The sequence below is a fragment of the Equus asinus genome, chromosome 7 (genome assembly GCF_041296235.1).
Source record: "Equus asinus isolate D_3611 breed Donkey chromosome 7, EquAss-T2T_v2, whole genome shotgun sequence".
NCBI lineage: Eukaryota > Metazoa > Chordata > Mammalia > Perissodactyla > Equidae > Equus > Equus asinus.
This window is the reverse complement of record NC_091796.1, coordinates 51,169,943-51,186,480: the sequence shown is the minus strand read 5'-3', so window position 1 is coordinate 51,186,480 and position 16,538 is coordinate 51,169,943. Positions and strand designations below refer to the sequence as shown.

At 34.8% G+C, this 16,538-nt stretch overlaps 1 protein-coding gene across 21 annotated transcripts in view; it reads right to left on the bottom strand.

The window, feature by feature from the left end:
- The window catches only part of METTL4 (methyltransferase 4, N6-adenosine), a 154,071-nt gene that overhangs the window by 124,505 nt on the left and 13,028 nt on the right, over positions 1–16,538 (bottom strand). For 20 of the 21 annotated variants that reach the window (XR_011504509.1, XR_011504508.1, XR_011504507.1 and 17 more), the window contains exons 5-8: positions 15,084–15,153; positions 8,177–8,351; positions 5,621–5,727; positions 5,144–5,235 (exon numbers count right to left, since the gene is read on the bottom strand). Coding sequence is in view for 15 of the 21 variants with exons in the window: in XM_070513348.1 (XP_070369449.1) it covers positions 5,144–5,235; positions 5,621–5,727; positions 8,177–8,351; positions 15,084–15,153 (444 nt within the window). In the remaining 6 variants the exon portion in view is untranslated. Of the gene's footprint in view, positions 1–264; positions 3,819–5,143; positions 5,236–5,620; positions 5,728–8,176; positions 8,352–15,083; positions 15,154–16,538 lie in introns of those variants that run through there. The other variant, XM_070513360.1, reaches the window with a different exon arrangement.

The following is a 16,538-nucleotide window of genomic DNA, read 5'->3' as shown; positions in this document are numbered from 1 at the left end:
CATACTTCAGTGAAAGAGCAGGAAATGAAGAGGTGGACACAGACGGAAATATTCAGAACATACAACCAAAAACTAACTAAACTACCTTAGCTATAACTTGGTAGTACTAAGAACGTCCCCTCACTCTCAAATTATAGCTCCTTCTTTACCTAAAATTTTATCATATAATTTCCACCATTAAGTCTTCCTTATTCAATATATTAAACTACTGAAAATCATATATTGTTGAGGAAAAAGATCCTCATATACATATTGGCTAAAGAGCTGTTATCTACCCTAACAGAAAGAAAACAATGCCACAGAAACTACTTTTTAAAGCACATACTCATTTGGATAACAAACATTTAAATGAGTTTAACCTTCATCACGTTGCTGGTTAGCTATATTAACCACGTTACAGGAACTGGGTGTGAAAATAACAATTCAGGAATGAAAAGTCACTAGAACAGGGTAAAATATAGTTCTTAATTGCTCTACAAGATTGAGCTTGGAAGAAATCTATCAAATTCCTTTTAGGGATGAGAAAGATTCCTTAGGAATACTTGATATAGGTATAGTTTAAAAGACAATATATGAAAGATTTTATGTTTCATAATGTTCTTCAATTGCTCTCACAGCAAAATAATTGTTTATTTGTCTGAAAGCACTGGTCCTGTTTATCAAAAGTCAAAGAATTAAAAGTATTGCCTATAACTCAACTGAACTCAAATTTGGGCTTTGATAACTTATAGAAGATACTGACAAAAAGACTTCTAGTCCTTTCATAAGTAATGTTACTAAACTTGAAAGATTTCCCCAGAGTCTTAGAGGATAATAAATCTATATCATTTTTCCATTTCTTCCCCATGAAGTCAATGCCTTACTGACCTCGATTCACTTTTAATGTGGTCTGAGGTGATACCGAAGCAAGGTTTTGTTTGCTTGTTTTTGCTTGTTTGTTCAGTTTTTCAGTACAAAAATGCTGGCAATTCTATTTTGGAACTTTAAACTAGAGTCTGAACTGGAGTCAGCCAGTCAAAAATGTTTACTATTCTGAGCACCTACTATAATCAGTGCTCCGGGACTTAACGAAGGAAACAGACATCCATGTGTTCTAAGAGCTCACAGTCTAATAGAAAAAGATGGCCAGGTACTTGGAGTGGAAAAATACATACAACCGAAATCCATTTACCACCTCCTACTTTCTCAATGTAACACATTTCTGCATGGCTTTTTTCTTTCTAGTTGAGAAAGCAGAAAATCAAGCAGTAACGTTTTTACAATGTTAACCATATATGCTTAATTTCAAAACAAGGTAAAAGAAACAGGCAAATTAATGGAAATGCTTTATTCTTACTAATTTCAAATATCAATTTCAACATAAATGCAAGATCTTAAAAATTCTCATCACAAGAAAAAATTATGTAACTATGTGTGGTGATGGATGTTAACAAGACTTTTATTCTTGTGATCAGGAATCATCTCAACAATATACACAAGTATCAAATCACTATGTTGTACACCTGAAACTAACACAATGTTATATGTCAATCATATCTCAATAAAAAAAGTAAATTCAAATGTATAGATTTAAATATGAGCATCACATTTTTATACTTACATAATCACATAACATCTGGCATTAGAAAAACATACTTCTAACCAATGCAGAGGAAGTAATCCATGCATAGCCAGTCAGTCTCCTTTGGCAGGGCTGGAGAAGTGGCTCAAATGTCAGTGCATAGCATCTCATTAAACTATGTTTTACTCTTCAAATAGAAACTGTTAGTGAGTAAAGTAGCAAAAAGGAGTGGAAATCTCTCTAAAGTAAATACAAAAAAATCTTGACTAAAATACTTTTATTTCATAATTTTTCTACCTTAAATCTTTAAACTTAAGACTATACATTTATAACATTAGGTTTTAAGCCACAGCTATTGATGGCTTATCTTTCAATCTTTAAGAGGAAGCTTCAAAACTTAAAAGTAGAGTAAATGTATCATTTTGAAATGGAATATACTGCCGATTTGGTCTTTTTTTTTTTTACATTTTGTAGTGGAAAAAACAAATTAAAACTTTTAAGAAAAGCTTGGTGTTTCTAGAAGCAAAAGAGAGAAGAGCTCGCTTTATGAATTTGTAGAAAGGAGTTTAAGAATATTTATTTACATGGCAAAGTTCTAAGCATTGTATATAGAACATATATTATCTCAAATCTTAGAGTTATGATTTCAGAGTAAAACATACTGCAGAAATCCGAAAGTTGCTTTCTAGTGGCTTTAATCTGTATGGCTCTATACCTAAAATAGATGCACTTGCTATATACTAACATGAACTCAAAATAAAGAATTACAAACACTTCTTGTCTACCACTACTGAACCAAAACATAAGGATTATATGCTATCAAGTCATGCAGACTTTTTCCCCAAAAATCTAACTTTTGTTTTCAAATGTTCTCAATCCTAAAAATGTGTTTGTGCTGCTCTCTACCGGAAATATGGCAGAAGTGCATTTCATAGATTAATTTTTATTACTATTGATAAAAGGCTAATTTTTATTCACTATTTTAAAACTTTGTCTCTAAGGCTAATCTTCAAATGTAATTTTATTCTATTTAAAGGAATTGATAAATAGTTTAACTAGCACTGGGAATGAAAGGCTTTGGGTCTTAGCTTTTGAATTTTTAAAAGCAAAAAACAGCCTTAAGACAAACACTAAATTAAGCTTTGGTACTCACCAATTGATAAAAAGAAAATTCAAATGAGAAGAATACAAATTATATTTCCTTCATCGAGTATAACTGGTGCCAAACATAATTTTTTTCCTCCAAGAAGAGTACAATCTCATTTTTCATTTAAGGCATGTAGTTAATGTATTAAAGAGTCTATGATAGTCCAAAATTTAAAGGCGATTATTCAGAGAATCTCTCTAGGTCAAGAATGGATCAACAGGTAGACATCTGAATATTTCTCAAATGAAGTGACACTTACTCTTCTGCATAAGTGATTTAAGATAATAGAAATCCTAAGTGCTACCAATAAAAATCCCTTTGGGAATTTGTATTCAATTTCCTATGTGTCCTAGCTCATGAAGTAACCCATATTCTGCAAAACAGTATGATAGGTTGGTGGCCTGTAGTTTTCCTGAGTGGAAGCTTGACGGTTTGGGGTTATCTAAGCAGGGATCACCAAATTAATAAAGTATATATTCCTGAAGAAATTTTTTGAATAAACTTGAGTAAAATTTTTTGAGTAAACTTTGAATACCAAATTCAGTATTTCCCAAGGACTTACATTCCTATTTTTTTAAACTCTCACTTGGAAAATTTAGCATTTACTGAGCTAATATACGCTACAGAATTTCAAATATGTTATAACCAATCCTCACAACTCTGAAAGATTAAATTTCAGGATTCTCTCTTTAAATGAGGGCTTTGAGGTGGAAAATGACTAGAGTAACTCGCTCAAGTGGCAGAGCCAGGATACAAATTCACATTAATCAATCTCCAAAGCCCACACTTCCCACTATGCCTTGCTGCTCAGTTTCACTGAGCCGTGAACATTACAGTAGAGCATTAGGACCAGGAGGAACTGCAGGCTGCAGCAATTACCTTCCCCACGGTTCAGAAGAGCAACACTACCTAACGTAAAACTGAGAGTCTCTACCAAATAGCAAGGGAATTCTAACCATCCTCTGACTGCTATTCTGAGCTCTTGGTTTTAGAACAAGCAAAGGATAAAGCACTGGTAGTAAAATTAAGTTCCTCGCTGAACTACAGTCCTCAGATGCCCCATCAGTCTCCACTCTGTCAAGGTCGTAAGTAACCGATAGTAAGGAGAACCTGAAAAACGGTACGAGAGGAAAGGCTGAGGTAATACAGAACTAATCTACGCAGCAGGCCTGGTCGTCTGGTGGATCTGTCTCTTGCTTCAACAGTGTTTGTACAGAATATACCTGGGGACTCCCTTCTTCCAGCCTCTGCTCACCCTCCAACCTCCTTTCCAGTCACAACCTCTGGGACAAGCCAACACTGTTTTTCGGTGGTTAGCTCCTTATTGCCAACCAAGCAAGAGCTCCCAGATCCATCAGAATTATTCCACTGAGGCGGACCGCCATCAACCACCTGGTCAATCTGCATCTGTAGGGCTCCTACACCTGCCTCTCTTGGGGCTTCTACTTTGACTGCGATGACGTGGCTCTGGAGGACATGGGTTAACTCTTCTGCAAGTTGGCAAGTTGGCCAAGCCTGGTTAAAGATGCAAAACCAGCACCGCAGCCACACCCTCTCCCAGGACATGAAGAAACTTTCCCAAGGTGAGCGGAATAAAGCCCTGGACCTCATGGAAGCCGCCATGGCCCTGAATAAGAATCTGAACCAGGTGCTTTGGGGTCTGCATATCCTGGGTTCTGACTGCACAGACTCCCATCTCTGTGACTTTCTGGAGAACCACTTCCTGGATGAGGAGGTGAAACTCATCAAGAAGAGGGACAACTACCTGACTAACCTCCACAAGCTGGCCTGCCCTCAGGCTGGGCTGGGTGAGTATGTCTTCTAATGGCTCATCCTCAAGCACGATTAGGAGCATCCAGAGCCAAGAAGCCTTTGAGGGGCCCCTCTGCATTCCCCTGGTGTCAAGAGCTTCTGCCTGAGCCTCTCCCTGCAGCCACTAGGCAGCTTTTTAACCAACCTGGAGGCCCCTCCCAAGCTGTGGACCAAATGGAAACAATAAATCTTTCTGCAGCAAAAAGAAAAAAAAAAACTATTCAGGGCCAGCCCAGTAGTGCAGCAGTTAAGTTCACACATTCCGCTTCTCGGTGGCCCAGGGTTTGCCGGTTCGGATCCCGGGTGCGAACATGGCACCACTTGGCAAAAGCCATGCTGTGGTAGGCATCCCACGTATAAAGCAGAGGAAGATAGGCACGGATGTTACCTCAGGGCCAGTCTTCCTCAGCAAAAAGAGGAGGATTGGCAGCAGATGTTAGCTCAGGGCTAATCTTCCTCAAAAAAAAAAAAAATTCATAAATTCTGCTATAAAATTTTAAAATATTAATTAAAATAACACATATCTGACTTAATTTCCAAATCTCTAGACCATTCAAATACTAAATTCAATCCTTTTTTCAATTTGACAGAAGTAATAACAATTCTATTTTATAAAAACCTACCAGCAAGTGGTGGCTTATGTGAGTGAAGAGTACAGGGCACACTGACAATTAACTTGTGATCTGGAATGGGGAGCATTTTTACATCTGCATTCCTATTAAAACAAAACAATAAAGCAAATTATATTTTAAAGGGCAATTTTTTAATATATAAGCCACAATTGCCTTGATTTTTTTCACATTTCAAATAGTATCTGAATCTAAAATAAATTGAAGAAAGAAACAATAATAGAAATCAACAATTTATGTATTGAGACATTTCCAATAATTTTCTTTTCTACAATAATGACAAACTACAGATAAAACAAAGGATAATATTAAAAATTTCACATGCTATAACATTCACACTTATCTAGTTTGGGCCATTTTCAGATTTTAAAAATGTAAAAATTAAAGAAAATCAATGATCATTGTGTCAATAATTTTTAAAAGCATAACAATTAATACATTTATATAATTTTGAAAAATCATCTTCCCTACCTTAATGGTAAAGTAATTTCTTCTCGAACTCTCCCCAGTATAAGACCTTCATAAGGCTTTTTGTGTGGAGAATCTAATGGGAATACAAACTCTCCTGAATTGGTGATCTGATAGGAAAGAGTCAAAGAAAAAAAACAAATCATACATCCGTAAATATCCAGGAAAGGGTTTTTTTCCCCTATCACTACATCTTCCACAAAAGAAAAAGAAATTATTAAACCTCTAGGCTAGTGCTGTCCAATAAAAATATAATGTGAGCCACAAAACGCAAGCCACATACATAATTTAATTTTTCTAACAGCAACATTAAAAAAAGTAAAAATGCAGAGAACTGATCGGTGGTTACCAGGGGACGGGGGAGGGAGGGGAGGGCACAAAGGGTGAAGTGATGTACCCACAACATGACTAACAATAATGTACAACTGAAATTTCACAAGGTTGTAAACTATCATAATCTTAATTAAAAAAAAGTAAAAATACAGTAACAGTAATCACAATTATATATTTAATCTAATGTATCTAAAATATCATTGCAATATGTATCAATTCAAAAAAGTTATTGAGATATGTTACCTTCTTTCTTTCATACTAAGCCTTTAAAATCCAGTGTATATTTTACACTTAACCCCACATCTCAATTTTGACTAGTCACATTTCAAGCACTGAGAGCCACATATGGCTAATGACTACCATACTGGACAGAACAGCTATAAGGAATTAAGAAATATTTTAAACATCATTTTATCACCTTGCACACAAAAATCTCTACTCTTCATTAAAATTTGTTCCTGGAAACCATGCCATCATTAATTCATTTATTCATAAGTTCAAATAACATTTACTGATTACTGGCAATGTGACCAAGTAGACTATAATAAAGTATTTTCCTTTATTTATAGGAAATAGTGTCATTAAATACTATCAGAACTAAAATTAATAATGAAAGAAGCTCGAGGATTGATGAGAGAGACAATACTTAGTCCAATCCCTTGGCATTATAAACCCAGAAACTGAATTTTATCATTTCACCCTCAGACTTTCAAAGACTCACCTAAGCTAATCAAACTCAAAACACAATTTATAATAACAATATAAATTCATTAATTAACCACGGAGATACATATTTTAACTGTTAGAATATTCATATCTATTATCTATGGACCTTTTTACCCTATATCAAGTACCTAAAAAGCCAAATCAGTAAAGTCCTTTTATCACCACTAGGGCCCATGAGAGACAGCATCTCTTCCACGCAGTGCTGTATAAACACTGGCAAATTCTTATTCTTTGGATATCCTTTATACTCAATGCAGATTACTCCTTCTGTTATAACAATCTGTGTAATTACCTTAAAGTGTTTCATATAATATATTGTATTTTTGTTTTAAACTCTGGTCAATCATACCATCTCTTAGAACTGATTACTATTGCAAGTGAATAAATGGTCTCAGTTTTTACTGTAATAACATTTTACCAGTTTTGATTTCAGAAGGTAACATTTTCCTGACTTTGGCCCCAGTCTCTGACTATAAAAGGACTGGCATAACAGACAGGGTATTGTGGGGTTTTCTATTCCTTTCATGCTCCTATACCAAATCAACCAAAGTTAAGCCCAAAGTACATGATAAAAGCAAAGATACAACTGTAAATGTTTGTTTGCCAAGTTCCAGAAACAGGTGCAAATAAACAGTGTACACAGCTTCTAGAAGACATTCCAGTAGACTTCAAGGTACACACAATGCACATAAAAATAGAACTCTCCTCTGTCTAAAATGAATATACCAGCTATATAAATATTAAACATTCAGTTGATAATAACCTGGCTTACTTTTTAAAATGTAGGAGGACTTTTGCAGAATTTATCTAAGTAGACAATATATCTTTAAAAGGATGTCCAATGAACTCTGAACTGAGGCCTCATCTTTCTATATTTTTTGGTATTCTTATAGCCAGCAGAGATACTAAAGATCATTCAACCAATCCAAGAGTTGGAATCATTTCTCTCAAAAATAGGCACAGCAGCACAAAAGGCACTGAGGACCTAAGTTAAGATTTAAAGTAAGAAAGGTTCTTGGTCCACCATCTTCCCACCCCTCCCACATTGGGTTACTTTGCTGTTTTCCCTCCCATCCCCAGCAACATAAGAAAAAGGAGAAAGAAGGAAAGAAGTCACAAAGGGTGAATGAAATTGTGGATGTGTAAAGAGGAAGAAGACGAAGGGTAAGACTATTTCTGTGTTTAGTGACAGATTCCCAAAAGTTTTTTTGTTTTTTTAACTAGAGACATCAGACCTTCTTAAAATGCCATCCTGATATCTCCCTAAGTGATTCCTAAGGCCAAGAGTGTGGGACTCTACTATAAAAAGACACAGAACAAACAGGTAAAAAACGCCTTGAGAGTAAGGAGACAAAAGTATTTAGCATCAAAGTAAAAGTTTTAATTAGACCATGTTGAAGGAGTAGAGCAGTGACATGTTAAGAATTAAAAAGCAGATACTACCTTTACGTGACTTATATGTCACGCTATATTAACAAATAAGTTAACTTCTGAACTTACTTTTACCCAGTGCCATTCAGCAACTATCTCCACAGACCAAGAAGGATAAAGTTCTTCCTTTACAAAACGTAGGTGCTTCTGTCTATTGGTCACCCAAGTAATAACAAGACAGTTTGGAGCAGCCAGTTTAGGGATAGGTATTTGCTTTATCTGCAAGGGTGATAAATAACTGTACCTAAAAATAAACAGAAAAAAAAATTAGCAAAATTCACTGCAAACCAGAAAAATAAGCAGGGAAAAGAGCTGTATAATACTGACTCCACAAACACAAAGCTCCTATAGCTATTTATTTGTATAAGTAAATATGAAGCCACAGTGACACCCAGTGGATGCATTATTACATGCAGGTCGGAAATAACTTCATTTTTCATTTTTACTAGTTTAAAATTGTCAGGCTATATTTCTTCATCACTTCTAGATGCATTGCATTTCAGTAATTTTACTAATATTTACAACATGCTTTTCTCCCATTAAAAATTAATTTTGTTTTGTTTCCATATCCTGTACATTACACAGGGACCCAGTCACATGAGTTTTGAAACTACTGTCTCAACATTTCGTTATATTTTCAACCCTCAGCCTGTCATCCTGCTTCTTTCTTCCACTGGGCTCTCTGAAACCTTCATGCTTTCATTACAAAAAAAAAATTTAAAAATTCTGTAGTCTTGCACCTGCTGGCCATTAATAGCATGAAGTCTATTTCATTTTGCCAGAACACTACCTGCTCTACAATACCCAATCAAATGAATGTGGCCCTTTCTCCAACACACCAGAGAGAGGAGAGGTCAGTATCCTCCCAGCTCCTCTACTGCTGCTGCCAGGCTATATAACTCATCCACCTTTGCATAAAATTTCCTCCTCTTTGAAAAAGATGCTATCCAACTATGCTAGCCTTAGTGTTCCTTATGCAATCCGCTTCCTCCACACTTTCCATATTCAATGAGGACTTAAGCTCTGAGACTTTTCTACCTCATCAAAACAGATCTTGCTATTATCTTTGCCGTCCTTGCCATTACTGCCATTATGATAATTTGAAAGCACAATCTATATAATGTGCACACCTCAATTATTCTTCTCCTGAACAAATACAACTGCATTCATCCCACTTCAAAACTCCGTTACAGTGGCCATAATCTGGACCTTGTCATCATTCACACTTGCTCCATCTTAGAAACCATAAACTTACATCTCTGGCCATAAGCTCCTATCCCCCACCTATTCTTAGACCTCACCCAAGCACCCAGTGCCCTATCCATCCACCTTACTGAGCCTATCAGTTTCTTCCTGCCCACACTTGCTCCTCTTCTCCACAAATACCAATCACCAATCACTTCCTTGCCCTCTCACCAGTACCCTCAACTCCCATCCCCCCCAACACTCACCCCACAGCTCCTTCAAATCTACAATCTTAAATTCAATTCAACTTCAACACAACTTTTTCAGATGGAAAAATCAAGCGGAGAAAAACGAAGAACTGAAGAATTGGGTCAATTAAATGTATTCTCAGGCTCTCAGAACTACTCAAATCTTTTACTTCTCCTTGGCCAATATCACAAACCCTCACCTATTTTCAAGTCCCTTGCCCAAATTCACTCTTTGCAGATGAAGTTAACTCATAAATCAGTAAAAATACAGGCCACTAGACTCCTTCAACAACCTAACCCTTTCCTCCCTCCTTATATACCTTTACTTATCTATTTCTATATATTTCCTCTTAAGGAAAATGGCATGGCTCACGTATTTAAAGCTTATCCCTCCAGCTGTGTTATCTTATTCTCATCTTCTTATATCTTGTAATGCTAATTATCCCCTCCTTCAGCATTTTCAACCTCTCTAGTAGTTCCTTACCATCAGCCTACAAATATGTTTATACTCTCTGATTCTAATGGAAGAAAGAAGAGAGAGGAACGAAGGAGAGAGGGGGATAGGGAAACAGAAGAGAGAAATTCCCTCAGTTCAGTCTCATTCTGTCTACAGCTAAGCTAAGGATTGGTATGCATTTAGTCTTTCTACTTTCTCTCCTTTATTTTATTCTTCAGTTGACTACAATGAGGCTTCTACTACTATATTTGCTCTGGAAAAAGTAAATGACATCCAAATGGCCAAATGCAATAAACACTGGAATCCAGTTCTAACACATGGCAAATGCATGATGTCAGGAAGTGATCAATAAATATTTCTCAAATAAACAAATAAATGAGTAAAACAAATTCAGATCTCATGCACCCAAGTTTCCTGCCATCTACACCAGTACTCTTCCAGTATACTAGCATTTCTTATAATCAAAGTGATGATTTTAAAAGACTAATAAGTTTGCCACAGTATGAAAAACATCAGGTCAAAAATTTGAAGTTTGATGGTTTCAATAACTGCAGATTTCTTGATTGCTTTAATTTTATTAATTGAGTTGATCTGGGGGGTGGAAAGGATGAAAGAGTCATATTCCATTTTCTCCTTCTAATCTCCTGGAAACAACTAAGCAAATTCCAAAATATGCATCTGTTGCAATAGAGACTGTGCAATATCACCTATGCAGTATTCTTGCCAAAAATGTTTAATTTAAACCTAATTATGAAGAAATAATCAGACAAATCCAAATTGTGGGAAATCTACAAACAAGGGGCATGGACTCTTAAAAAAATGAGTCAATGTCCTGAAAGATAAAAAAAGGCTGGGAGACCATTCTACAAGGAACAAAATGAAAAATAAAGACCAAATGTAATGAGTGATCCTTGACTGGATCTTGCATCTGAAAAACAAAAACATAGCCATAAAGAACAGTTTGAGGATAACTGGAGAAATCTGAATATTAATGTATATTTTATAATATTATTACCAATATTAACAGTACCCTTCTTGGCGATGGAGGATAATGGTATTGTAGTTTTGTAGGAAAATGTCCTTGTTTTCAAGAGATGCATGTTAAAGAATCTGTGGGTGAAATCATGATGTCTGCAACATCAGATAAAGCCAAGAGATGGAGAGAGAGAAAATGCATGCAGAAGTGGTGAAATATTAATAACTGGTGAATCTAGGGGAAAGGTAATTTGATATTCATGTAGCGCTCTTTCAACTTTTCTCAAATTTGGAATTTTTAAAAGCAAAATTTGAGGAAAAGAAGCAATATAACTCACTACAATGAGATCATAAATATACACATAGGATAAATGGGGAAAAAAAGAAAAAGTTCAAAATGTACTATGTAAAACTATCATAAAATACTATAAAAGGAAGGATTCTATTATTCAGAGTTATAAAAGCTATTCCCCAAAGATGCTGCTAATTATGATCAAACATTTGTTTACTTTTTTAAACTTGCATAGCCTATTCAAGAATAAGATATAAAAAACTATTAATTTTCATTAAAATAAAAGGAAGGAAATGAAATTTAAGCTAGTTTTTTTAAAAAATAATTCTTGGAGAAAACTGGAACACATTACCAAAGAATATTATAGAACTGGCCTCTTTGATTCTTTTGAATTTAATACTGAACTCTAATAATGAGAACCAATGGGGAACAAATGATGCTTGGACAATTGGATTTCCAAATGCAAAAGAATAAAATTGTATTTCTACTTTATACCATATATAAAATTAAACTCAAAATAGTTCAAACACCTAAATGTGAGAGCTAAAAGTCTTAGAAGAAAACACAGGTCTATATCTTCAGGATCTTGGTTAAGGCAATGGTTTCTTTAAAAGAACACCAAATACACAAGCAACAAAAGGAAAAACAGATAAGCTGGAATTAATCAAAATTTAAAACTTTGTGCTTCAGGAACACTACACAGAAAGTAAAAAGACAACATAGAGAATGGCAGAAAATATTTGCAAATCATAAATCTGATAAGGTTCTAGTATCCAGAATATATAAAGAACACTTACAAACACAACAAAAAGACAACTCAATTTAAAAATGTGCAAAAGATTTCAACAGACATTTCTCCAAGAAGATATACAGATGACCAATAAGGACACAAAAAGAGGCTCAATATCATTAGTCATCAGAGAAATGCAAATCAAAACCATAAGATATTACTTCATACCCACTAGGATGGCTATAATTTTAAAAAACAAAACAAAAAAACAGAAAAATAGTGTTGGCAAGCTTGGGGAGACACTGGAACGCTCATACACTGTTGGCAGGAATGTAAAATGCAAAATGCCACAGTCATGATGGGAAACAGTTTGGTAGTTCCTCAAAGACTTAAAGATAGAGTGACCATGTGATGCAGCAACTCTACTCCTAAGTATACGCCCAAGAGAACTGAAAACATATTGCCTGGAGTTAGGCAAATGACAAAGTTTGAAGGCACAGCCCTCAAGACCGCCCTCCCTTCTACAACCAACTGGAAGTTTGGGCAGTTTGCAAAACCACCCTCAGGTTCAATAATTTGTCAGAAAGCCTACTAGAACTTACTGAAAGCTCTTATATTCACGGTTAGTTTATTACAGGGGAAGGTTTATTACAGTTTATTATGTAAAGGTTATTATAGTTTGTTACAGATTAAAATCAGCCAAAGGAAGAGAGTCATAGCAGAGTCTGGGAGGGTTTTTCACACACAGAGCTTCCATTGTTCTCTCTCATGGAGTCAGGATGCAATACCTTCTTGGCATCAATGTGTGATAATACACAGCATATTGCTAAACAGAGAAGTTCATCCCAGCTTCAATGTCCAGAGTTTTTACTGGAGCTACATTATATAGGCATGATAGAGTGAATAACTGCCCACACGGTTGAACCCAGGCTCCAGGTCACCTAATACCACTGTGACCTAAAGCCCCTACCCTAAATCACATGGTTGGTCTCTCTGGTGTGGCCAGTCTCTTGACCTACTCCTCCAACCAAGAACACTTAACATGGATAATCCTATCAGGTATGACATAGCTTACCTCCCAGAAGCTGAGGGAAAAGGTCAGACTTCTCTTTGGGCAAGGCCAAAATCTTTAATATACATGTTCACAGGAAAGTTTATGCACAAATGTTCATAGCAACATTATGGCCAAAAATTGGAAAAAATCCAAACATCCATCAACTGATGAATAAATAAATAAATGTGGTATATCCGTATAATGGAATATTATTCAGCCATATAAAGGAATGAAGTACTGATACATGCTACAATATGAATGAACCACGAAAATATATGCCAAATGAAATGAGACAGACACAAACGTCATACACTATACAATTCTATTTACAAGAAATGTCCACAAAGGGCAAGTTTACAGAGACAGAAAATAGGTTAGTGGTTGCCAGGAGATGGGCAAAGGGGTGAACTGGGAGGTATGAAGATTCTTTCTGGGATGATGGAAATATTCTAGAATCAGATATAGTGATGGTTGCACACATTGTGAATACATTAAACCACTTAACTGTACACATTAAAGTGGTCAGATAAAATGGTGAATTTTATCTCAATTTTTAAAAACATATAGTAGCATCCTTCTCTCAAGGAGCTCGCAATCTAATATTCACAATCTCATAGAAAGGACAGATCACTCACTCTTGTGACTAACATAAAGAACAGATAAAAAGTACTAAAATTTGCTAAAGGACACCAGAAACTGAGCACCTCTGCCTGGAGGAATCTGGAAAAGCTGTATGGAAGAGGTAACATTTCAGCAGGACTTAGAAGAACAAATAGGTATGAAAGGGGAAAAGATAATTTACAGTCAATTGCCATACAAGATTCTTATCCCTACTCGCCGCCTCTTTCTTATCCCTGCAATCTATCTGACCTTTAATTTGACACTCATACCTACCCCACCCCCAAATCCTCTTATTTCTTTGCCTCTACATTCACTTATTTTTCACAGCTGAAGAAGGCTGGGTCAATAAAACATACACATGCAGATAAGCCCATGAAATATGGTTCAAAAATTCCCATCACTCTTATTTACAGTAAAAGTATAGAAGAAAAGATGGTATTATACAATCACCATCTGGCAATTACCTTAATAATAACTGATGTGGGCAAGAATCATCAATGGATACTGTATTAGTTTTCTAATGTTGCTTTCAAAAACGTCAATTTCATGAAACACCAAGAAAGACTGAGGAACTTTTCCAGATGAAAGGATACTAAAGAGACATGACAACTGAATGTAATGCATGATCCAGAATTTTATTTTGCTATAAAGGACATTTCTGGGACAACTGGTAAAACCTGAATAAAGTCTGTAGATGACATAACACTGTATCAATAAGAGCATTGTATCAATTTTAATTACCTATTTTGACAGTTGCATTATGATTATGTAAAAGAATATCTTTGCTTTTAGGAAATATAGAATGAAATATTTCAGAGCAACTTTCTCTTATTTTTAAGTGGTTTAAAAAAATTATATGCAGTTATAGATACCTACACACATGCACAAACACACACACAGAGAACATCTACATAAATTCTTCGTATGATTCTTGCACCTTTAAAAGAAAAAAATCCTATTGGAAAGCTGAAGATAATTGTGGAGAGAAGGAAATCTCATAGGAAGTTTAAATCAAGGTAATAGGAATTGCTCAGTCTAGTAAGAACTGGACAAATTCATTCATAGCAGTTATTAAGGAAAACTACATTTTAGCATATATTTCTAAACTTTAGAATTTGATATCAAAGAAGGCAAAAATGTTGCCCTTTGGTATTTCAAAAACATCCCTGAACTGGTTCAGTCAATAACTTTAGTCATTAATAAATATATTACGCTTGACATTCTTATAACCTATATATAGTTCCAGTTCAAGAGAACTATCTAGTTAGGGGAATTAAAATTTTAAAACTACAGTTTTTTGGTAGTTTCAGATAACCTATATCACAAAGTAATGGTTTTAGCACATGTAACTAGAATGTACAAAGGACAATAACTTTTAGAAAGCATATCTAATAGATAATTTATTTACACTTACCTGTTACTTCTTTTAACTGACTTGTTCTGCCACGGTGGATCTATCACAATCACATCATATGTTTGCCTACCTGAAATCAAAGATACAATTTTAGAAAATATCTTCCATATGCAATCACTTTAAAAACTAAATATGTTCTTCAAAACTGAAGTGCATTCACTACAGACACAAATATAATGAATGTACCAAAGGGTCTGTGACATTTATTCAAATAGAATAATTTACCTAAAAAAATTAAGAGATTTCCCTTATAATTCTGTACCTCTGGGATTTTAATATCATTTCACCTATTGTTATTTTTGCAAAGACTACCTGAAAATAACTACAGCTCACCAACCTGGACACCAATAATTTGTAAATGCCCTTTAAGTCTTGGAAACCATATTAATATGGTCCTTTCAAACCTAGGTGAGTTTTTTTTTTTTTGCTTTAATTTTTTATTTTGAAATAACTTCCATCTTATAACTGATACATTGACCATAATAAAATTTTCTCAGTCGTCTACTAGTGTCCTTTTCTCTGGTCCAGGATCTAAACCAGAATTACACATTGCATTTAGCTGCCATGTCTCCTAAACCTCTTCCAGTTGGGAAAGTTCCTCAGTCTTTCTTTGTCTTTTATGACCTTGACACTTTTGAAGGCTACTGGCTAGTTTTTCTATAGAATGTCTTTCAATTTGGATTTGGTACTTCCTCATGATTAAATTTAGGTTAGTTATTTTTGACAAGAGTACTACGTAAGCAATGCTATGCCCTCATCAAAGGAACATGTACAGGATGCCAAAATGTCTCATTATTGGTGATATTACCTTTAATTACTAGGTTAAAGTGTTGTCTGCCAAGCTTCTCCAGTTTTCCCTTTTTAATAAATAAGTATCTTATGGGGAAATACTTTAAGACTGCAGATATCCTGTTTCTCAACTTTTTACCCACTATTTTGATATTCAATGACTATGGTGTTTGCCAAATGGAAATTTCCTACTTCCATCATTTCACTCACATTTATTAATTGGAATTCTACTGTAAGGAAGAGCCATCCCTTCTCCCACTTTTATAAACCTAGGTATATTTTTGTCAACATACAATCTCATAAGTAACCAAAAGAATGCAAATTAAAAGAAGTAACACTTTTTAAACTATTAGAGTAACAAAGATCAAAAAGAATGGAAAAAATGTTCAAACAGAGTATATTTTCTCATTAATTTGTTATTCTGTCATTTATCTTGAAGAATTTGCAATATGGTGACATGAATAACCACTCACGTGTAAGATAGTTTGATAGCAATTAAAAGAACTTTTCATTAACAAGCTATGTTATTTAATAACTTAAAATTTTGCTATAAAATATCCAAATAACAATAAATAGTAGATTAAATTCAACTTGATCAATACACCTCTTACATAACTCACCTCTTAAAATATTATAATAGTTATAATTTATTAAAAACACAAATCA